Source organism: Chelon labrosus (genome assembly GCF_963514085.1).
Source record: "Chelon labrosus genome assembly, chromosome: 10".
NCBI classification, from domain to species: Eukaryota; Metazoa; Chordata; class Actinopteri; order Mugiliformes; family Mugilidae; genus Chelon; species Chelon labrosus.
In genome coordinates, this window is record NC_140360.1 from 21,566,832 (window position 1) to 21,590,647 (window position 23,816).

General features: G+C 45.0%; 1 protein-coding gene across 1 annotated transcript in view; it reads left to right on the plus strand.

The window, feature by feature from the left end:
• The window catches only part of plxna2 (plexin A2), a 134,479-nt gene that overhangs the window by 63,972 nt on the left and 46,691 nt on the right, over positions 1-23,816 (plus strand). Inside the window, exons 4-11 of the mRNA XM_084553578.1 lie at positions 1,142-1,242; positions 10,755-10,878; positions 13,308-13,461; positions 15,521-15,617; positions 17,341-17,455; positions 18,350-18,550; positions 19,130-19,226; positions 19,480-19,679. Coding sequence (XP_084409704.1) covers positions 1,142-1,242; positions 10,755-10,878; positions 13,308-13,461; positions 15,521-15,617; positions 17,341-17,455; positions 18,350-18,550; positions 19,130-19,226; positions 19,480-19,679 — 1,089 coding nt within the window. The remainder of the gene's footprint in view (positions 1-1,141; positions 1,243-10,754; positions 10,879-13,307; positions 13,462-15,520; positions 15,618-17,340; positions 17,456-18,349; positions 18,551-19,129; positions 19,227-19,479; positions 19,680-23,816) is intronic.

Consider the following 23,816-nt stretch of genomic DNA (forward strand, 5'->3'; position numbering starts at 1 on the left):
TCTCGCAGAGAGAGACACACACAGTGAGATTCATATACTGTATGTCCGTATAGAAAGCAGCCTACAGATGAGCGCATGTTATGTAGCGGCTAAAAAAGGCAACAACTCAGCTGACTCACACTCTCAGTTTTAGGCAGGCTGAGGATAAGCACGTTTGAGTCTTGTGCGTCTCTGTTGCGCTGTGTTCACATGCAGTACATGTACATTCTCAGCCCTGTGTTTGTGTAAGTCGAATGCCAGTCACCAGTTTAAACAGTTGGCATGAGGCTGTTTGTTCTTTATTCATGTGATTGTTGTTGTCCAACGGACCCATGTGGATTAATGTGAAAGGGGCTTGTGGAGTTTTGTATTTGTTTTGCTGAAAGTGCTTATTCAAATGTATTGCTGTTGACATTTTCAAGATTGAAATACAGATTTCATTCTCTGCTCATTCATTTTTTTTTTTTCAACAACAAGAGTAATAATTGCTTTCCATTTTCACAATTATGCTGCAGTCATCTACCTGATGCATGCTCCTCAGACATTTGACAATTCTTTGTAATCAGGCTGGACTTTCTCCTGCAGGAAAAAAAAAAAAAAACGTCTGTCACTTCTCCTCCATGTGTAGGTGTGTTTGTACAGGCTCTACCTACACGGACAGATGCCCTGTTGCACACAAAAGCCCATTGATGGCAGAGAAACAGCTTTCTCTGGCCAACTGATCCCAGCTGCTCACAGCTGTTTTTCATGGCTTAAGATGAAGGCAACAGTTGCCTGTGCAGCTGATGTCTCACACATACAGGGGCCTAATTCCCCTAAATGTTTTGAGACACATCAATCTGTGCAACAGGTCAATTTAAAAGAAAAAAAAACATTAACTTTGTTTTGATTTTGAAGGAGTAGGAAAGATGACACTTAACACATTATCACATATCAAAGTAGATGAATCATATCAAAGTGTTGCCAGTGAAATATGAGTTTTATTGTCTGTAGTTTTCTTGATATTCTGAAAAGTAAATCATCTGTCTGTGTGTGACTGAACGGGCATGTGGCTAAGGCTCTCACACACAAACATATGCATTACATACTCAGAGGCTTGCTGTGCATCTTGTGATGTTGGTCAGGCTGCGCTGTGACGAGACCCTTTTTAATGTGTTTGCAGGTCACCCAAGTTCCCATCGAGTCATGCGATCAGTACGGGACCTGTGGAGAGTGTCTGAGCTCTGGGGACCCACACTGTGGCTGGTGTGTCCTGCATAATATGTGAGTATCCCTCATTCACCATCATGTTGACTTGTAGGACCCTTTTCACGCAGATTATGCTCGGCGTCTCCCTAAATAGTCTTTGGTTACGTCCATACACACATTTTCCCAATGTGTTATCTCAGATGAAACAGAGTTACAGAAGAGGAGTCGGTGTAGGCTAGTTGTGTCTTAGAAGTGCAGATCTGGTTTAGAGCTTCTTGTTGTAGTCATATTGATTGCTTCTTGTTTCAGAGGTGACTTGATATTTACAGAAACGTTCAGACTGTGCGTGACCTGTTGGAATTTAAAACAATTTGTTCTCCATAGCATGATCATATATGCATTTTTCTGACTTAGTATATTTAATAAACGTGGCCTAAACTTGGTGAGGCTGAGCTATGAGGAAGTTCGGGGAGTTTTGTCTCCAACCCTCAGAATGAGCGTAGAAGCCATGAGTGACACCTGCTGGAGCTGAATAATTACTGCAACAGAACTAACTTGTAGAAAAACCAGACAGGAGGGAGGAACGTATACAAAATAATGGCACACGCTTGAAAAAACATGTGCATTTAAAAACTCATTCCTTGCATTATTCATCTGTAAATTGAACTGGCATGGCTGTACTGGATGCCATGATGGCGGGAGTGTATTGGCTGCAAAGGATGAGCACAGCGCAAAACTAAAAGCTGAAATACATTTTGCCCTGTGTCCGTCTCCCTCTGTGTTTCTTAAGTATACACATGCTGTCATCAGTCTGAGCTTTTTCTTAGTATCTACTTTTTGAATACCCCACTTATGGCCCCTCCTAAATGCAAACCTTCTTTTTAAAGGTATGGCTGAATATTTGTGTGTGTCAGAGCGCCGCAGCAATCATCATTATCGTGATGGCGGCCCCTGCAAAGTGCACTTAAAGTAATTTACATCACTCCAAAGCTGGGACAGGACAAATAATTGCCTAGCGACAAGGTAATTCAGCATGTGCTTGCAAAGGAACAGGAGGGGCTGACTAAACCGCTGTATTCTCTGCAGTCTGCGTGCCTTCACACAGGGATCATTTGCCACAACGTAAGCCTCCCGTGCTAGGCTGTTAATCATATGCTTTTGTGTAGGTGTGGCGGGGAATGGAATAATTCAGGTTGGTAGGAACTCAAATCCACAGCATGTTAAAAGGGGAATGGGTTTTGGTGGTGTTATGGTAAAAGCAGCTGTGACGAGCAAACAGCTGTTAGGTGTGTAAATACCTTCTCGAGTGAGTGTGTGAGGCTTTGGGGCTGAATGTGTGAATGCACGTGTGGGTACGCGTGCGTCCCATTTTTGTGTACGTGCACCGAGGCTTGTGTGGACCACTGTACTGTGGGGAGAAAAGGTCAGCACCCTGAATTACATTAGACCAGCCATCTGTTCTCTCAACACTGTGAACCCTTGTGCCACCTGTCTCTGGCCCTAATACCCCTTTCTGTATCCTGAACCCACAATGAGCGTGGCAGGACCCCTGTCAGCTCTCGCTGAGTTAGTGCAGAGAACAAAAGAAGTTACTGGAAGAATAGTTATCTCTTCTTGGGCCTACATATGGATTCAGACGCTCAGGCTGGTCAGCTACAACATTATGACCACCGACAGCAGAAGTAAATAACATTAACCACCCTGGCTCAACACAATGTTCTGCTAGGAAACGTTTGGACCTGGCACTCGTGTGGATGCTACTTAGACACGTACCACCCACCCAGACCAGACCAGGCACCGTAACCCTACGATTTCAGCAACGGTTTCGATGTGCATTTCTTGTTTGAGCATAATAAACAGAGTTTAAACGCCAGAAAAAGTAACTGAAACACTGTCAAAGACAAGTTTCTGCATTTGACAAAAGGTGGAAAAGTTGACATATCAAAAAGAACAGATGCGGCAAACAGTGACGAAAGGAGATTATCTGAATACATCTTGACAGAGCCGTGACTGACTCAGCCTCTTTCACATTTCAAAAAAGCATTCATGATGTCAAGCTGCCATATCCTGATAGAAAAACACCTCATCGGAAAATCAGAAAAGGAAGAATTCATTCATTTAAAAAAAAAAATATATAGAAAAATCACCCTTACACCAACATGTATTGGAAGCTGCATTGAATATATGAGTTGCTTGAGGTCTCAGCTGGTAATGCAGTCTTATCAAGTCCTCCTAAAGCAGCTGATGGAAACACATCACTGTATTACCTGGAAGTTCAGACATCTGTGCAGGATTTTGTAAGTAACGTAAGTAATCACACAAGCCTCACTTATATTTCGATTACAGTTCTATAGAAACATCTCCAACGTTGCTTTCTTTAGCATCAGGACCGCAAGAATTTACACTATAACCAATAGAATAGAAGGAAGTATCTGTCAAATACTGCTGCAGAAACAGCAGCTGCATCCTTCGGGTGAAGAGCTCCCCTCATCCCACACACCCAAAATCACATTTCTTGCCAGCCGTTGTGCCATCCACAGCTGTGATCACTGCCGCTTCCTCCAGCCCCCTTTCCCATCCATTTCCCCAATTTTCCATCATCCATCCCCAAGCCATTGTTGATTTTATAAAATTATCTTTCCCCCTTCCCCGTGTTTGCACCTCCCTCGCTCCCCCTCACAGCAAAGCTAGCATCTAAACCACGCCACTCATCTCATCCCCTCCCAGCTCTGCGCGGCTCACTACTGCGCCGTCTCCCATTTAGACACTCTCCCCTCTGGAATCAGCTCTTCCACACTCCACACAGAGATGGCTGGCTCGCCACACATAAACACCTCTCGCTTTGATCACCCTCCTCCTTCCCCCTGCAGCTGCCATCCACAATATCCATCTTCGTTTCTTCTCCCCCAAACCCTGTGTCCCTCTTCTCTTCGCTTTATGTTTGCGGGTGCGCGCTCATTGAAGTGCGGCATTCTAAGGTGGCTAATTAGGAACATGGAAGGACATTAGTTTGGTTTGCAGTGATGAGGAAGAGAGAATGTTGCAGGAGAGTGAGGCGCTGAGCTGACCAGGAGTGGCGTCTCTGTCTTCCCTGTCTCTCCACTTGCTTTCTTCTTCCTCTGATTCAGTGTGGAGTGAGACTCTAAAGTCCTTTAATTACCAGCAGCTGCTAGGCACCCACTGAATGCATGAAGAATGAGAAGGAAAAAAGGGTGAGGATAAGAACGACGGGGAAAGAATGAGAGAGGGAGAGAGTGTTTGATGCTGCACACTCATCGGCCCACAAAACCGAGCAGCATTTTGATTGCGGCTCAAAGGGAGCTCATCATCTCGAGCGCTCTTCAGTCGCAGTCCCGTGAATGGGTAGTTCAGCCTTCGAATGACCACAATCCAAAAACATGGCGTTATGGTGCTGCTTTCCCTCTCCCTCTCTCCCCCTTAGCCTGCATCTTGTCGCTGTTAGATTAGCTCTCTAATCATGCCCAAAAGAGGCTTTTCCATCTCAAAATGCCCCGCATCGCTCTGTTCCCTCGCCATCCTCTAAAACTCGCTCCCACATTCCAGGAGAGGACGAGTGATTTTGTTGAGATTTGTCAGGATTAGTCGCAAGTCTGACTTCTGTCCAAGAGTGATCTCGGGCCAACATCAGCAGCGACAGTGACCAGTTTAGTTTATACTGCTTTTTATAACTGTTTTTTTTTTTTAAACCAACATTGCGAAGATCTGTCGCTGCTACCTGTTATGTCCATAACACATTCTGCGCTGTGCGTGTCAAAATCAGCGGTAGTTTGTTGTTAGAATGACAGCTTAGGGCTATTGGTGTAGCCAGCCCCAGCAGAGAGTGAGTCAGCATCTGAGGGCTGCTCAGAGCAGAACAACATCTCAACTACTACACTCTAATACTGTATTGTATTATACTGTCAGATCGTATGTGGCTAAACCGCTCAGATCGGTTTCGGCAGCAACCCACACAGCGGGCTGATTGGCGTAGCTGTCCAATTTTTACAAGTTGGCACTATGAGCTTAAAAGGTGCCAAATGACTGGTTCTGCATCCTAGTTGGAGAACAATATATACAGTAGCTGTCCGCGGGAAGAGTCAGTGTTTTGGACAGTTCTCTTCCTGGGTAGTCTTATACACATGCACCTATCTAGGAACCCGCTTTAAGGCAGGAACTAGTTTTTGCCTGTTGCATCACGTCCATCCCTGTGTTGCAAATGATGTCAAACAACGACCATAAAATACCCTCTCATTTACCACTGGCAACAACAATTAGGCTAGCGATGGAAATGGCTGCTTAAGTCCATTGTGGATGTCGGACTGCGTGTCTAATGGCCAGCCCATCAAGCACAGCCTCAGTTAGCAGTCAGAGGGAAGCCGCATCCATCTTCCCAATTGCGCCTAATGAGATATCGATCACAAACACGCAGGTCTATCAATATAGGCACGTGGAGGTTGTACAGGTTGGCTTCGTGCTGAAATACTGCACCAGTGTGTACAGTACGTGTGGGCAGGCAACATATATTGCAGTTAATGATGCTAAAGCCCAAGTGTGTCCTTACGCCCTGCTTGCATGCTGAGAGGCTTCCACGGCTGCTCTGCTTCCTTTGACTTTTTCTCTCTGCTCGGCCCACACGGGTAAAACCACAGCCTGGTGCAGAGTACCGAGCAACGGTCTCTTTTTAAATCATTTGTCTCTCCTTCGCCCAGTATGTCTGACAGAGATTGACGGCTTTTCATAAACCTGATATGTGTGTGCACTTGGTTATGTTTGTGTTTAATCTAACTCAGTTTACACAGCACTCGTTTCAGGATCTTTAACATGAAGTGGATGTGCCGCGGTCTTGCTGTGTTCGGTGTCCTGTGGGCGCTGTCCTGCCGTGACATTATCGGTCGCCGCGGGAGGCAGAGCGCGAGCTGCAGCGCTTGTGTTTGACCCCCGACTCGAACGTTGGGTTTCAAACCGCACCCCTTCTTGTGTCAGCCGGAGCCCGCAGCGCAACTTGAGGAGCTTAGCATCTCTGTGGTGGTTTGAAACTGAAAACCCTGCTTTTTCCTCTGTTTTATTCTTTCTTCACTGCGCTCCTCTGCATCCAAATGGTTATTCTCACATTTTAGGGATGCGGCAGTGAGAAACAAATGACCTGAATCACTAAGAACGAGGATAAAACACTGAAGGATAAATGATCTGTGTGTGAGTCTGTCTGTGTGGATAAGCAGCCCGTTGCAGGACAGCCCTTCACATCACTGCTCATCTAATGAGCAATCTAATGATTCATGTCGGGGAGCCAAAAGCTCAGTCAAACTTCATACATGTTTACATTAACGTGTTCCTGAGGAAGCCTACTCCCCCATTCAACCAAATCAAATCATGCCAGTGATTTTCAAACATAACAGGCTACCACTTTAAACTAGTAAAGCTCTGTTAAGCCCATCAAATATTCAATGTAAAATACATCTCGTTCATCCTTTCTGTTCATCCGCCGCATCTTCCCACTGTACGTCTCCCACCGGCCCTCTTACCCCGCCAACAATGCCATTCTGTTGTTCCCCTATTTTCCTCTCCCCGTGGCGTTCCGTGGTCAGGCTCCTGCGAGGGAAGGAAGGGGATTTTTAAAATGGCTCCCCCTCTGTTCTCTCCTCCTGTTTTTAAACATGGTGCTCACAGCGAGAGCTGCAATCAGACAGGCCTTCACACTTTCGCTCAAGTCCTTAGATGTCGTAAAGGAAGGGGAGGAGGGAGAGATGAACAGAAATCTGTCCCCGTTGCCTGCCACTCTGGCTCCGCTCTCAAGGCCAGGGTGTGTGTGTGTGTGTGTGTGTGTGTGTGTGTGTGTGTGTGTGTGTAAATGTGGGAAGTACAAGTGCACACGTGAATGTCAGAATACACGAATGTGCACATTGGTTTTTTTTTTGTTTTTTTTTTTTTATTTCTCCATTGTCCAGTTTGAATGCGTCTTGAGGTTTTAGTTTGGATGTGTGAGTGGCTGTGTTTGTGTTTCATATGTCTGTGTGTCTATCTAAGCTTGCAGAAGAGACAACAGTGTAATTTCCTGTCTAGGGAAATAGAATAAGGGACAGGCAGTAGTCGAGTGGACCCCAAGGTCCAGCCTCAGCTAGCTTCACCCTTCCTACCGTACAATCTACTTCTGCAGACGGACAGTACAATTAAACTTAGATAAAGTTTACTTGTTTACACCCACGGTGCATAAGCTTCATTTGGACCCTAGGGCTCCAACTCCAATAATCAGTGGAGCTCGCACAGACTGCCACAGGAGTAAACAATATTCACTGTTTTGTTTTATTTTATTTATTTTTATTTTTTGGTGACTCACCTTACATTTCTGCATGGAATGTGGCTCCTACCCACAGCCGCCTTCGTATGCTGCGGTGGAGTTGCAGACGCCAGATAGGAGTAATGATGGAAGTGCGAGCTGCAACTTCAGCACCATGGACAAGGCTTAGACAGCATAACGCCCAGGTCGACTGCCTGTAGATTGTGCTGGAGGGGAAACTGTTACGAGCTCCTTGTTACAGGGGATGGACTGAAAATAACCGCATGCATGCTTGCATGCTTGAACTTCCATCTGTGCGTACACGGAGACGTGTGTTTGGGCACACACATATGTGATGAAACGCCGAGCATCAGTGAAGCTGCTGAGTGACAGGCCGTGGCCAGACAGGAAGATCTACAGGGAGAGGGTCAGGGCCAATATGAGGAAGGCAGGATTCTAGTCAACACTCAGTGGCATGCACTTCAGCTAATGAGAGAGGCAAGGGGTCAGCTTCTAACTACACAGCGATAATGGCCATCTCCTGAAACCATGGCAACAGCAGCCATCCTGCATGCCTTCCACCCCCGCAGCCTCACCCCCTTGTTGCGCTCTCATCTTCCTTCACCCCACCAAGAGGATTATTTTATTTTTTTTTATTTTTTTTTAAATCGCACTGAGGAAAATCAATGCAGAGCTTTTTGTCAGTTAATGACCGTCTAGGTTTTTGCATCTCTACCCATACAGGTTGGAGACATGCATAAAACATTCTGGCGCAGCCCACACCTGAAAGCACATTAAGTATCATTTTCTGCTGCCATTGTGAATGTAAAAAAAAAGCGCCAAATTGCAGACAGTAACACCTTGCCCAAGAAAGGAGTACTAACTTCAACTCGTGAAAGAGTGAGACAAAAAGGGAGAGACCTGGGCAGATATTGGAGAGAGAAAGAGAGGGAGAAATGTGGCAAATGTAACACTGGTGGAGTAGAATTTGTAAAATGAAGCGGCAGGAGAATAAAAATGTCACATTTAAAACTGAGAAATAAAGTTACCAAAGCAGTGAAGGTAGAAGCCAGGTAATAATTTTAAGGATAAAAAATAAATCCCACTGCAATGGCCCCCCTTTCCCGGTGGGAGACTCACACTACTACACTAATTCTGCACTTTTCTGCTCTCTAAAACCCCCAGGGGGTACTTTGAATATGAGTGTTTGTATGCGTGTGCGAGAGCGTCGGCGCGCTTGCGCTTGTTCATGTGAGTCTGCTGGTATGGCTTGAACTTCTGACAACATAATTACACACAGAGGCTGTGGATGAAGATGTAGCAAGAGTCAGTATATGTGAGAGTATGTGCTTAAGAAGCATGATATAGACCCTAACACACACTGCTACACACACACACACACACACACACACACACAGCTAGTGGGGAATAGGCAGAGCTTGTAGTGGCACGTCAGCACCATGGACAGCGGCTGGCCCATCAGAGTCCAATTAGAGCTGCTGTGACCAGTCAGCCAGTTAGCCAGACATAAGACTGCCGTTTTAGGTGAGAATAGAGAGCCTTTCGTGTAATAGGGTGGAGGGAACACATAGTTTTAATAAGAAGTTGGAGGCGGCAGAGTTTTAATGAGGGATGTGGCAGTGCCGTGTGGTACTTGAAACACTGTCTGACCATTAAGATCTCTTATGAGTAAGCCCCTTGTAATTTGCACTAGTTACGTGTCCAAAGCAAAGCTTGATTGAAGGATATAATCTCTGTGTGTAGTCCATTGTACTGTGGCGCTATAGTTAGTTAATAAGGTGGATCCACTGCTGTGCCGCCTACAGATCTCTGTGTATGAATATGCAGAATCCGCAGTCAAGATTTTAACACTGGACGTTTTCTGATTTCCATTTGTAGTCCGAGTAGTTCCACCCCGTCTCACCTTGTCGGCGAGCAAGCCAACTCTGCGTTTGTTAAGTGACTGAAAAACTCTCCTCTTGTAACTCTACTTTCATATCTCAAGTCGCTAGTCGGCCAATAAAAAAACAAAGACGCGCACAGGGAACAGGCAGTCTTGGCTCGGTTTTCCGCCGTCTGCTGGCTACGCTGGAATCCCTGAAAGACCGTCCAAAGATGCTAAGCCATCAGAGATAGCCAGTTGTCATTGGCGGTCCGAGTCTCTTTAAATGCACATCTTTATGACGGTATTTTCTAACAGACATTTTAAACCAATTCAGAAAAACGGCAAATTACATTTTAACGTACCACCTGCTTTGCAAATTAAGAGAAGAATAAAACAGCCCGGTAACAACAAATTAACTTGCATTCAGGCTCTAGAGCATTTAGAAAAACACGACTAACACAGACAGCACGAAACAAGACAAAGCGGGCACACGAGCTTTAAGCATCTGCTGTACATCTATGTGATGCTGCAATTTACCAGTTCAGATGCTCCAAGAGAAAATGGCATGAGATACATACATTTGTGTAAATCCGACTGTATTGCTAAGAAAACATACTTTGTCTCGGTTTGTTTAGTGCATACCAATGACAGCGCACAAGCAAGATTTCTATTTGAGATGTTGTTCAGTTTGCGCGTGGATGTGTAAATTGCGAGCGTGCAATGTTTACGGCATGGAGTCGAAGAAAACGTACAAGGCTAGTAGTCCAGAGAATGTGTCGGAGACTTTATGTCAATGTGACGTGTCGTGTTGACGGAGCAGGAAAAGAGTCTGCAGGGCCCTGGGTGTTGTTGATGGAGCCTGTCGCAGACCGGCTGCAAATACAACTGCCAATACAGTGTCTTGTAAAAGACGACATTCAGACATGGGTACTCGTTTCCTGTCACAAAAGTGAACCATTAACATCATGTTGAGGAGGCAGTGACAGCGTTATTTCCTCCCCACAGCACTACATCGTTCTTTAGTATTCCATTTCTTGGACAGTGTTTACTGTTAGTGTTTTTGACATTTAATCCTCTTCTCTTCCTCCCCTTCGTTCTGTTTTTGGATAGGTTTCTAATTCCTGCCACAATTAGTCTTCTTCACCCCCGCCTGAAATTGCCGCTTAGTGTTTTCATTGAAGCATTTATTTCAACATCAGAATTCATTTCTGTCACTGTTGTTGTTGCCGCTGCGTTTTATTACAACTTTGGCAGCGCCTCTTTTTTCCTGTAATGTATTCATTCATATGGGAGCTTGTGTTTTACTTCCTATTGTAACTACCACGTTTCATTTCCTTTTTCTCGATGCTATAATGTCACTGGCGCCGTTGAAAAGCAAATATCAGTAACTCCTTTCCCTCTGTGTCACCTCTCCTCTTTTCTATTCAGGTGCTCTCAGAGGAACCGGTGCGAGCGCGCGGACGAGCCATACCGTTTCGCCGCGTCTCTCAACCAGTGTGTGAAGGCCACCGTGTACCCAGACAGCATTGCTGTGTCAGAGCCTAGCGTACCTGTAAGTTCACACACAGCGCACACCTACACACGGTACACAAAATACCCGCAATCTCGGCCCGCTGCTTGCATACTCGACAATGAAAAATCTGCTCCCATCTACATATTTCCTGCCCACGTAACAGAGGCAGAGCGTTTTAAACGGTCCCGCATAGCTGTTCGCCTCGTCTTGATTGTGGCTGATGCATAAACATTAGATGGGAAGGTTCGTAAGAGCTCCGCGTGGGCGTTACAGCGTGCATATGCTCACTTGTTACAGAGCAGTCAATATGTGTGCCAAGACATGTTTGTGTGGGTGGGTGTGTAGGTGTTAAAGTTGTCCGAGTGCAGCTGAGCACAGTACTGCTTTTCCACATGGACTGAGTGAAAACAGGCAGAGATCATAAGTGAACTTGGCACTGACAGTCCAGGTTCTGGTGGATGCTGTGCATCTACACTCACTGACACTTGGGCTTTAAATACCCAGACTTCTAAAGGGTCATTTCATCCAAATTTTTATTTTTATTTTTTTTCAAACCATCCAAATGAATCTGCTTAGGTTTGAGATGGTGTAAGAGTTACAGACCCATAGATGTATAAAGAAATGCAGCATACTTTTGCGCTGCTCACTGCAAATTACGTGGATTAAAATGTAAAGCTTTCTCCCAAGAGTGGTTTCTTTCCCCTTTCATCACAACCAGGCTCCATAGAAACATCTCTGCAGTAGACCGCCTCAAATTTCACAGCAACAACCTGGATTAATAAAAAGGACGTCAGTTTTTTTTTGCAAATTTTGGTTCAGAATAACAAATTCAGATCAGTGTGCCAGTTGTTCTGGCAGTGACTCACCCTGCACGTCATGATACGTCACTCCCAAGCTCACCCTCTGCCCTCTTGTCCACTCTAAAACACAATTTTATTACAGGTTTGCAGTTGTGTATATATATATATATTTATATATATATATATTTCTTTTCCCACGTCAGCCAAATTGGCAACAGGGTCATTCACACGACCATTCACAAATTCACACAGTTTACACATTCCTCAGGGGCATACAGCTATCTCCATGACAACCCTGCCTCTTCACGTGGGCACCGAGACGGAGAAAACAATCAAATTACCTTTACTAAAAATCTGCCACCAATTAGGGTTGGTTGCTGCCAAGTTGCAAAAACACCCACCTCCACCATCATCACAGAAGGCAGGAAAACAAAAAGAGCAAAAGCTTAACACTCAGAGACAAGCTTCTTTGCTGTTTTTTTTTTGTTTTTTTTTTTCGCGAGGATGTGTGCGTGAGCAAATTCTTGTTTATCTGTATATATGTGTCTGAGAACGATGAGAGCTAATTAATGTGAGAGGTTACTCTGGGAATTCTGCGTTGAACAAAAGACATTGATTGCTTTGATTGCTGTAATCAAGGATCTCTGACACCTCTGAGTGAAGCAACACAAACACAGTGAAAGTAAAACGGAGGAAGACAAGAGGTCCTCAGAAAAAAAAAAAAAGAAAGCAAAGAAATCATCCGTCCTCTCAATGAGTGCCAGAGTGAGCCGGTTAACGAGGGAGGAAGTGTAGTCAGCTACTGAGACAGTCAGCATCTCTTGAAAGACCTACAGTTAAGCTGCTCAGCTGCCTTGCCTGTCCCAGTAGCCCTGTGGTGTTTAGTGAGAGGCAGATAAAACAAAGAGAAACTTCAAACGATATGGCCCAAAAATAACAGCTAATGGAACAAGGCTGTGAAATGCCATGGTGATAATTATCCAGACTGCCTCTCTTGGCTGGAGAGCCAGATCACACACCCTGTGCAGAATACGTTTATTTATAGGGAGAGCAGCTGAATGTTCCAGCCCCAGTGTCACTGCTCTCCAGAGAATGACTTCAAACGCCTTTATGTGCATCTGCGCGTGCGTCGTATATTGCATGTGTACGTCCAGTTGTACGCGTCCACAGCATGGGTTCAGGTTTTTCCCGCATCTGTCGCTCCCTGTATATTCTGGAGAAAGACGGAGGCCCAAATGTAATTTGCCAAGTGGCTATTTTTCCACATTCCTTCATGCTGCTCTGAAATGATACCTTCCACTGTCAAACTGTAATTTCAGATTTAAATACAGCCTTATTTCCCTTATAATGCTAAGGCAGTGAAACAATTCTTGGCAAAGTGGATGGACAGCTTTGCCAACAGCAGTGTGTTCTTGCTTGGAGCTTATTATGCTGCTGCATTCAAGCCACAATTTCTTCCCAGATTGTCATGTCTCTTCCAGAAATGCAACTGTTAGTGTTAGTGTCGTGCAAAAGGATCTTTGTGTGTTTTTTTTTTTTTGTTTTGTTTTTTGCTAATAAGATGCATCACACATCAGCTTGTTTTCATCTCGTTGCCGGTGTATGAAAGTTTGACTGTCTAAAACCTGCTTTTTCACCAAAAACATTGTCATGTTGCCCCATGTGCAGCTGCTGGTGAAGGTGAGCGACGTTCCAGACCTTTCTGCAGGCATCACCTGCTCCTTTGGAAACCTGACAGAGGTGGAGGGGCAGGTCAACGGCAACCAGATACTCTGCGTGTCTCCTGCCGCCAAGGATGTCCCACTCATCCCCACCGACCAAGGTAGATATAGCGAACGGACACTTAGACACTCCCGTGCATTTACCGCAAGCCGATGAGCAGTCTGCTTCCACTTTCCTGTGTAGCCAACGCCGCAGTTGTCCGGTCATGCTGACTAGATGAGACCCGTGTAAACGCCGCCTTTGTAGGATGTCAATTTATGCTCATTTATGCTGAGCTAATTGCTCATCTGCAGACACATCAGACACTGTAACATCTGTAGCGATCCAACACCGGGGGCTGCCTATGTAACAGACACCCACTGGTTCGGGATAGGTTGTCTTGTTGTGAAGTGTGCTGCATATGAGACCTGCCCACATTAGATCTGACGGAGGAACAGACTGAGCGCCCCTGGTCTGTGGTCGAACTGCAGAACACCAAATTACCGCCCTCAGATTTGACTAATAGGAGACGGTCTAACAGGCAGCTCCACTCAGTCAGGGGACGATTAGAGGGAATCACAAGATAGATTACTGTCTTTGCATAGCTGAGGCACCGGCAGCTGGTCTGCTGTTTACTTCTGAGAGTGGCACCTGGTAAATATGCAAGTGACATTCATATAATAAATAATAAATCCATTTATGTATAGTTAGAGATTGTTTTTCAGCAGAGACCAACAGATCAAATCAGCCCTTTTTTCCTCATCTCAAAAAAATCAAGGACATAACATGAAGCCACGAACACAGAGACAGCTTTTAGGTCCAAGCATAAAGACATGCTAATCACCTCGATTACAGTATACTCACAAATCTCATGACCTTTCTGGCATTCCTCCGGCATGGTAAACAACAACAGGATCTCTGGTCTCCATTTATTTTTAGACACACACACACACACACACATATATATATATATCATTATGAATATTAACATCTGCTGTTATAACGCCTCTTGTTTGCAAGCCAAGATGGCTGCGGGGTGAGAAAACTAAACACCTTGAATAATATATCAGGTGCTGTGTGTTTTGGGGGTTTGGTAATCCTCCTCCCTGTGAGTAAATGACAGCCCTGTTTGCCCAGAGATCCCATGGGGAGTGGTGCATCAGGCACTAATATGAATGTTCTCCCCCAGGTAAATGTCAGCCTATCCTCCCTGTAAGCCCTCCATACATCCATCCATCCATCTATCCATCCATCCATCCATCTAGCCGTCCGTCCAGCTGTTTATACCTCCATTTCTGCGCCGCGTTCATTCCCCCGAGGCCACCCCTCCCGACCTCCCCGCTATCATCCTCCATCTCCTGTCCCCGTAGCAAGTATTCCTATCTGTTGCACATCAGTAGTGTTTGTGCAGTGGTGATGACCAGGGGAGAAAGGGGGATAGAAAATAAGAGAGGAGGAGAGAACAGGAAATGAGATCAGAAGAATGAGAAACATAGGAAATGCAGGATGGAGGAGAAATTAAAATAACAAAATCTGACGGCGTGTGAGGATTCAACCGTGACGACAGCGGACTTGTTAAAGAAAATAGCTGGCACTGTTTCGCACTAAGGAAAAGGGTCGCAGAGGAGGTTTGTGTAGACTAGACGGGACTCCTGCACCTCTTTGTCAGATCCTGCGAGACAAATGTGCAGCCGCACATGTCTGCTACGAGCCCGCCGCAAAGACTCGTGTGAAACAAACCCTGATTCCCAACAGGTGCTGCGTGAGAGAACAGAGCACCCGGGGGTCAGTCGAGCCTCCTACACGCTGAATGTCATCTGAAATTCAGGCTGCTGTACGCATATACAAACACACGCACATATTTATGGAGCCTGTATTCTCATGGGGGTGGGGGGGTTGTTTTTACAGAGCCAGAACTCTGTTCAGCAAAATGCAGGTAAACAAATTAAATGGTTCTGTATAAAATAGAGATTTGCACCTCATTTACATACTTTGTATCGTTTCACAAGCAATGTTCCTTTATCTTGCACATATAATCCCACAAAAGAAATGCTGATTTTCGTTTGGTTTTATTTTTTTGTGTGTGTATTCTTTGCCAGTGAAACTAGGAACCTAACCAAGATTGAATTAAGTCGCATTAAATTTCAGTAAATGTTGATTTCCTGTCTCCTCTCTTTCAGACTGGTCAGGCGTTGAGCTGAGGCTCAATTCTAAGGAGACGGGTCAGATGCTTATTAGCACAGAGGTCAAGTTTTACAACTGCAGCGTCCACCAACTGTGAGTATCAGTATCTGGATCCATTATTTCTCTATTCATTTACAAAAACAGTGGCCAAAACCGACTGCCCGAAACCAGTGAATCAATGCTCTGGGAATTAGTTACAATTTGTCCTCAACCTTAGTCTGCCCCAGTCCCCTAAAAATATCCCATGTAAAAACTAATGTAATCTGATCGCTGGCCGCTCCCTGTGCCCCCTAACAGGAAGTGTCTGCGCTAACGGAGCCTCCTTGCTGCACACCCCGCACTACAAAACACTCTGCTTTCTGACTAACAGGTCTTCAGTGGGGATTTCATACCCATTTTCATGCCATGTCTGTCCCTGATTGAGTGATGTTGAAATGAATCCCTGGATTGGAGATCTCAGCGTCTGCGCTGCCTTTGCAATTGCTCGCTTCATTCCGGTGTGGCAGATTCTGTTTGTGCGAGATCCAAAGGCCTGACTTGGGAGCATTACTGAATGGAGTGCAGCAGTGCGAGGGTGTCACAGCAAGTGGCACGAGCAGGGACGCAGGAATCGTGGCATGCCGTGTTATCCTTTGACTGTACCCCTGACATTAAAACAAAATGTTTTAGCCGTGGTCTCATTTACCAGATAAAGGCAGCGTTGCTCTGCATTTCTCCCTCTTCGCCTCCCGCTTCGTATGGCTGTCTGCTGTCTGAGTTGCACAGAATGAAATTACCAGCTCTCACATCAGCTCAGTTAATCGGCGACGACAGACATTCTTCTGCTCGCAGCCACGCACGCACTCAAATGCACAAAGAAAGATGCATACACTTGAAAAGGGCAGACACCCTTCCTTGTATGCTCTGACGCCAGCTCCTGATCTCTCTTCCCTTCCCACCTCCACGCATACTGTACACCGTATTTGCCTGAAGGTGTATCAGCGTTATTCATCTGATTTAGTGCGCTTGCCAGAGATACCTCCCATGCTTTTGCACCGATGAATATTTCACAATAAGCAAGTGTACAGCAAGCTTGTATCAGAGAGAGAAAGGGAGAAGGCGAGCCAACTGAGACTGAAATGCACTCTCTGAACAACTGTTCATGAATACATAGTGTAGTAAATGCCATCACAATCAATTAAAAGTGAGTCGTGTCTTTGCTATGGCAACATCCAGAGAGTATCATGTTCCTGTTTCCTTGTCCATTCTTGTATTCGCTCATCTCTCCGTCCCCTCATCAGCACTCTATCCACACTTCCAAACCAAAGAATTGCCGCCGGCGGTACAGTTCGCATCCCTGTAGCGACACAGACGCACATACTTACGTATTGTACATGCAAAAATGCTCACATGCAAACACACACCTAACAGCTAGTAATTACATCGCCACTCCAACAATGCAGGGCTAATGGTAATTGCAGGATCAAGCTGTTCCAATGTCTTATTTGTCCTCATTACTCAACGTACCGCCACACTCTCTCTCTCTCTCTTCCTCCATCTGATTGTGGTTTTGAGGGCTAATATTCAGCCTCCTGTTCACATATGACACGCAGTATTAATGTATGGCAGTAGAAGATATATGCAGGGTGAACTTGGCCCAGCAGCTATTAGGTACTGTGCCAGCCGCAAGGGCACAACAACAGCAGGTGCCCACTTGGGATCTGAACTCATTTCCTATATGGCACTTCCCCCACTTTTGGCAAACTCGCTGCCCCTCCTTGACTCCACTGCTTTTTTTCCACCCAAATGACATGTGTGTGTTTGTGTCTTCGCGCAGGTGTCTGTCATGTGTGAACAGCGCCTTCCGCTGCCACTGGTGCAAGTACCGCAACTTATGCACCCATGACCCCTCCAGCTGTTCCTTCCAGGAGGGACGAGTCAACGCTTCTGAGGTTAGTGGAACACACGCATGCACAAACACACGTGCGTATAAGCCAGCATATATCTCCTCATGCCTTCCTCCTTCTCATGTCTCTGAGTTTTCCTTTCTGCCTGCATCTTGCTCCGTGTTGCAGCTCTGTGTCAGCCTCGGGGCATGTCTTCAGAAAGACAGCCATCTAAGCTCTTCTATTTCTGAAATGGCGCTGCTCGTTCGGGGCTCTTGTTCTCTGCAGTAGCAATTAACAGTCTATTATCCCTGGAGTTATTGAGCTCAGCATGTCTTAACAATGATACCAGATCACTCTGACCACGTCAGTCATGTGAAGTAGAAACAAAGTGCTTGAAATTTTCCATGGCTGTGCGCACACACGCACACACTACTTGGAGATTTGTTTGTGTGGGTTTGTTTCTCTAAACTCATTTACTCGGGCTAAAGGATGAAGAACTGGTTTAGTAACTGCTCATATGGATGTACTCTGTACCCCTCTTACAGGGTTTCAGTTCCTCTGTGAATCACATGTTGTTTAATTCATTAATTAGATCAGTCAGCATTAGGAATAAATCCCTTTTTTTTGTCTTGCAACAATGGCAGTTGTTTTCTGATAAGACGATCCCACAATATAAAACTTTTAAAGAGTAGATACAAGCACCATATGATCTCATGTTTATGAACCGAATTTAAGCTTCAGCCTGTAAAGCTGCAACGCCAGTTTTCTTTGTGCCAGAGACAAAGGAGTCACTTTTAAATTCTAACTCGAATGCACTTTGTATTTGCTGCTACTTATTATCTTTCATCACCCTTTGTTGATTTCTGTCATCCTGTTAGTGAGCTAAGCACCAAAATTGTATTTTTCTGTTTTGTTGACACTGCTGTCTTCTCTGCCCTTGTGCTTTGTTCCCTCCAGGACTGTCCCCAGCTGGTGCGCTCCGAGGAGATTCTGATCCCCGCAGGGGAGGTGAAGCCTATTACCCTGAAGGCCAAGAACCTGCCACAGCCCCAGTCTGGCCAGCGAGGCTATGAGTGTGTCCTCCACATCCAGGGGGTCAGCCATCGAGTCACCGCCCTCCGCTTCAACAGCTCCAGTGTGCAGTGTCAGAACAGCTCGGTAGGTTGGGAGACGCTTGGCCAGACTTTGGGCACACGTTGCAAACAGAATAAACAGAAACAGGAAGCGGTTATATTAGAAAATGAGTGTGAAACCAGCCTGCAATGTAGTTTGTTTGTAGATGTTAGTGTGTGTATATCATTTAGTCGGTGGAGATAGAGTCAGTGGAACCTAGGTAATTACTCTAGACGAGCCTTCAGCATGACTCTGCCATTCGAGCGCATACTGCAGTATATTCCCAGAGGAAACACAGACATTTTACCCTATTCTTTTGATTTGCCTCTCTCAAACACACACACACATTCGCACGATAGAAGCCAGGCTAGAATTTACGGCACAGAAGGCAGTTAAGGACATCATCTATAAAGGCCAGAAGAGAATCTCAAGCTTCGGCCTCGCTTAGTCAGGTCTCAGATGTTGAAGTGATGTAAGTTTGTGGTAACACTGGAATGACACAGTGCTGCATCTGTGAAGTCTCATGGGAACTCAGATTCCCAAACCTCCAATTGAAATCCTCCTCTTTTTTTTTTTTTGTCTCCCTTCTCATCCTCCCTCTTCCTCGTCGTCCTTGGCCCCTAGTATATATACGAGGGGATGAAAATCAGTGAGCTGCCGGTGGATTTCTCAGTGGTGTGGAACGGCAACTTCATTATTGATAATCCAGAGAATATTCAAGGTAAGACCAAAATATGTGCTGGCACACAGAATGAAGATGGAGAAATGTAACACTGGGCTATCTGTTCTAAACAAAAACTCAAGACAACATTTGTGTATTGTTTTTCATTACGTAAATCTGAGTTACAATATCGTAACAAATGCGTCACATTAAAGAAAGAGATGTTTCACTCGCGGCAGCCTTGCTGTCACTTTGCTTATATAAATAAAAAGCTTCCTGTGTGTTCATTGTGCCGCTTCTTGCATCCCAACAGTGCACTTGTACAAGTGTGCAGCCCAGCGTGACAGCTGCGGCATGTGTCTGAAGGCAGAGAGGAAGTTCCAGTGCGGCTGGTGCAGCGGAGAGGGAAAGTGCACACTGCGGCACCACTGCCCCCCTATCAACCCTTACACCACCCGCTGGCTCAACCTCTCCAGCAAGAACGTGAAGTGCACCAACCCACGCATCACTGAGGTCAGTTCGCGTAATCATCTGTTTGTCCTTCCTGCCGGCCCACACCTGCCAAGCTCCAGTCAATATGTGATAATCAGCCACAACGGAAAGGAGTATGTGGTGCCTTGTCACAGTTTTTCATATAAGACCGCGAGGCCACAGCTTGTGGCAGCTTGATAACATGCTGCCATTTGCGACAATGACAATGCTATTACATAGTTAAAGACTGTGCTCTCTCTCACAACATGGTCACTAAAGTAAATTTACCTCAGATTCTGTTCTGTTGTTTGAAACATTTATGCAAAACTTTAACTGATTGTAGTTATTAAGATACATGTAACACTCTTTTCAGTAAAATGGCTGATTTGTATTGAGAGGCAGCTCTTCTGCTCTACTCTGTTTTAGTCTGGACCCTGAAAGAACAAAAACAAACAGCCTCCCTAAAGTGCTTGCCCCACACAGTCTTTTATCTTGTCTTTTTCTTTCCGTAATTCGTTTTCTAATTAGGTTAGAAAATGTTGATTTGCTTAAGGGCAAAAAATTATTACGTGTATGATCATTTATGTACTTGTGTGGCAATATGTGTTGTGCTTGCATATTCATTTGAGAGTTCATTTCACCTTCAGGACTTATCCAAGGGCGGGGGCTCTCTCACACACACACCCACACACACACCCACACGCACACACAGCGCCTGAGATATACAGTTTTAAAGGGCTGTCTTTTTGACATCTGCCTTCTCTTTCTGCAGTGTGCACAGATGCCTGCTCCTAGATTTTAGATGTCTTTTGTCTGCACACAAGGTTATTCCCGCTCTTTGAAAGTAACTTTGACACCAAGAAATGCAAAAAAGGGAACGCCACAAACAAAACTCTGCATAACTATCTGTTTTTGTTGTTGCTAGACAGAAATTATAATTCTTTTTAATATAATGCATCTCATACAGATAAGCAGGCAAGTGTACGTATGGCACCTCTTTAGTTTTCCTGCTAACTTGCTGAGCCTTCCCAGACATTGCAAAAAAAAAACACCCTTTCGCTGGACACCCTCCATCTCAACAACACTGGGTCATGCCCTGGAAGTGCTTATTTGTTTTCCATAAGTGGGACATTGCTTGCTCAGGCCACGTCGTCATCCCCCCTGGTGGGTTTGCTGTCACAGAGGAGTCAGACCAGGAGGGACATGCTATTTAATTAGGCTTGGTAACACACCAGTGCATTGTGGTTAACCCACTAGACCTCTCTGCCTCCACATTGATTCATTTGGCTTTTCATTCCTCCACCACATACCCATCCAACTCCAGCCAATTAAAAAGTGAAGTTAACAACTTGGTTAATTGATTCGCTATACTCTGATAATTCAGGGGAAAAAAAGGGACAAGCTGAAGAAGAAGAAGCCGATCCCTGCTTCTTTTTAATCCGGTTTCTTCATTATTTCTCTGACTATCTGTTTCTGTCGCTTCCTTTTTCTGCCTTCCGTTGACTCTACTCTTCTTCTCCTTGTGTGTTTCTGTGCAGCACGAGCTCTGACTCATCCCGGTGGTTTTTCATTCCATAGGCGCCCAGTGGGACACATTACATCCCCTGTTTATCTTAGTAATATGATCACAGTTGGTGGTCTTTGAATTCAAACACCTCCAGCCCATATCTTCATCTGTCATCAAGCATTAAGTGAGAAACTGTAGATGTTTTGGGCGATTTGCACTTTCTTTTGAGAGGGAAATATTCTATGTTAATACTTCTTACAGTTAGCAAAATGCTCATAGTTCATCTATGAGGCAGGGGTTTTGGCCCAATCACATACTGTGAGGCAACGCAGAAGTATTAAACACACTATGAAAAGAAATGTTTGCATAGGCGTGAAGCAGTTTTTGGTGTTCCATCTGTTGACCAATGTACCAATATACAATAGCAATACACATTTTCTCATTGCGTGATCTCAAATATGCAGAAAGAACATCCAGTGTATGTGACAGTTGGTGAAAATCATAGCAAGGGCTCCCAGACACACTCAACAATCATTCCAAAATCAACTATAATATCAGAGATAAAGAGTCGAGATCCCTCCTAGAGACCCGTCTCTATAGAAACACTGTGGCAGCAAAAGAGAGAGTTGTTCAGACAAGTGTTAGATTACAAAAAAATGTCTTCATCTGTTTTACAGCTGGTAGTTTCGATGCTTCAGAGTGATCGAAACTGATATTTTGGGGGTATATATCATCTTATCAGATAATTCAGTGTCCATGCCAAGATCAGAATGATTTCAATCAAGCTGAAGAAATGTAAAGATACTGTCTCAGGGTTTTGTCTTCCCTTTAAGTTCTGGGGATGTTAAAATCGTCAGTATATGAGTTTGAATGAGCTGTAGTGAGTCAACCTAGAGAACAAAAGACAGAGAAACTGAACCTTGAAAGGGTGGAACAGCAAAAGTGTGTGTTTGTGTGTTGGGTGTGGGGGGGATACCTTTGGGCTATCTGAACTCAGATCTGTTTACAGCTGTAGGTGTCGAAAACCAACCCTGCGTGAGCGTGTGCGTCGGATACACACAGACACCTATTTTCTCCTCTTTATTGGCAGTGAAGGCGGCGTTCGTTTGTGCTTCACCCTACCCCCCTCGTCTCTCAGTGATTACAGTTTCTTTAAGAAGCCGACATCCCCCTGGTGGGCTGAATTTATTAATAAATTTGGTTTTGATTGTATGCACCAAAGCCCCCATCATGAGCTGATTTGTATACATACTCGCACATTAGTAGATGTGCCTACCACAAGATAGAGCTTTTGAATAATTAATGTTTCTATTAAGTGCCATGGTGCCTCCCACCATGGGCCATTAATATTGAAGAGATGTAAGCCCCTGCTAACAGCAGAGGGAACAACATCAAATGAAGCTGGGACTTAGATGGGCATATGAAAGGAATCCCCTCAACAGGCTTTGGCCGCGGCTTTTGTACAAGTTTGCTGTATAGTGGGGAGGCTCCCCTGTCTCAGAGTGACAGTATGTATAAATATCTGTGGCCTTGGGAGAGTGAAAATGTAGGATTCTGTCTTCCTCTCACACTGTGTATGCAAGCTTATTGTTGATATTTTGGACACTCCAGAAATAGTGGGCCTGTCAGTCAGTATCAAACTCCAACTAAAGCTGCTGTAAACCCTGAAAATGCCTTTGTATTATATGGGTGCGCACCTCCATTAAACCCGACAATTGGAGTTATTGCACAGTAAAATGAGTCTCCGTCCCTCATACCCCACACACCCATAAAGAATCACATGGTATCAGTATACTCGTCCGCGAACACTCCCCTCGTGTGGTCGTTTTGTCTCTTGTTTTCTCCTCTTTGCATACTCAGTGCCCCTGTTCATCACAGTCCATAGCTCTTCGCTCTTCGCTGCGAGACATTTAAGACCACATAAAGTATTTAGGATGTAGTTTGTTCGGGAACAAGTGATCATGGCGGTTTTTATCAAGCCCATTAAAATGCGGCTCACAATTAAATGTGACATGTTCAAATTAGCCTGAGCCGAGTCCAAAGACAAAGAGATTAGCTGCAAGCTTCTAAATTCTATGAAGGGCTACTTCATTTCAAATCACAATATACAGCTATGGCAGGAACGGACATGCATCGACTGCTGGGTAGTGTGTGAGATTTGCCTTAGAGCTTCAAGGAGATGAAATACTGTTTTAATACATGTCTAGGCGGCGTTGAAAGATAATGGCGAGGAATAGCGAAATTGCTGACGTCGTACATTTTATTGGCCGATAGAGTGATTAAATATTATTATTGCTGAATTGTCTTGGAGAATTCCATTAGGCTCGGTCAACTGCTGTAGTTACAGTGGCATGCTAGGCTTGCATTGCCTGGAGGCAGCTGGCTTGGTGTATTGCTTTCTGCTGCGTGTATTGAGTTCAGCCGTGGCTGCATCAGCACATCTTTCCCCACCATTACCTCAGCTGAATATGTCAACACCGCACTGACAGACAACCTGAGGTTATTCGCACTGAAGGCCGTTGCTCCCGGTCTCCGTAGTTTGGGTTTTCACTCGAAAGACTTTTCTGGAAGCTTCTTTCTTGTGGATTAAAATGTCTCTCTTTTCAATTTAGCTCCTCTCATTGCTTTTTAGTCTTTGTTTTTTTAGCTAAATCCAAGGAAATGTCTTAGGA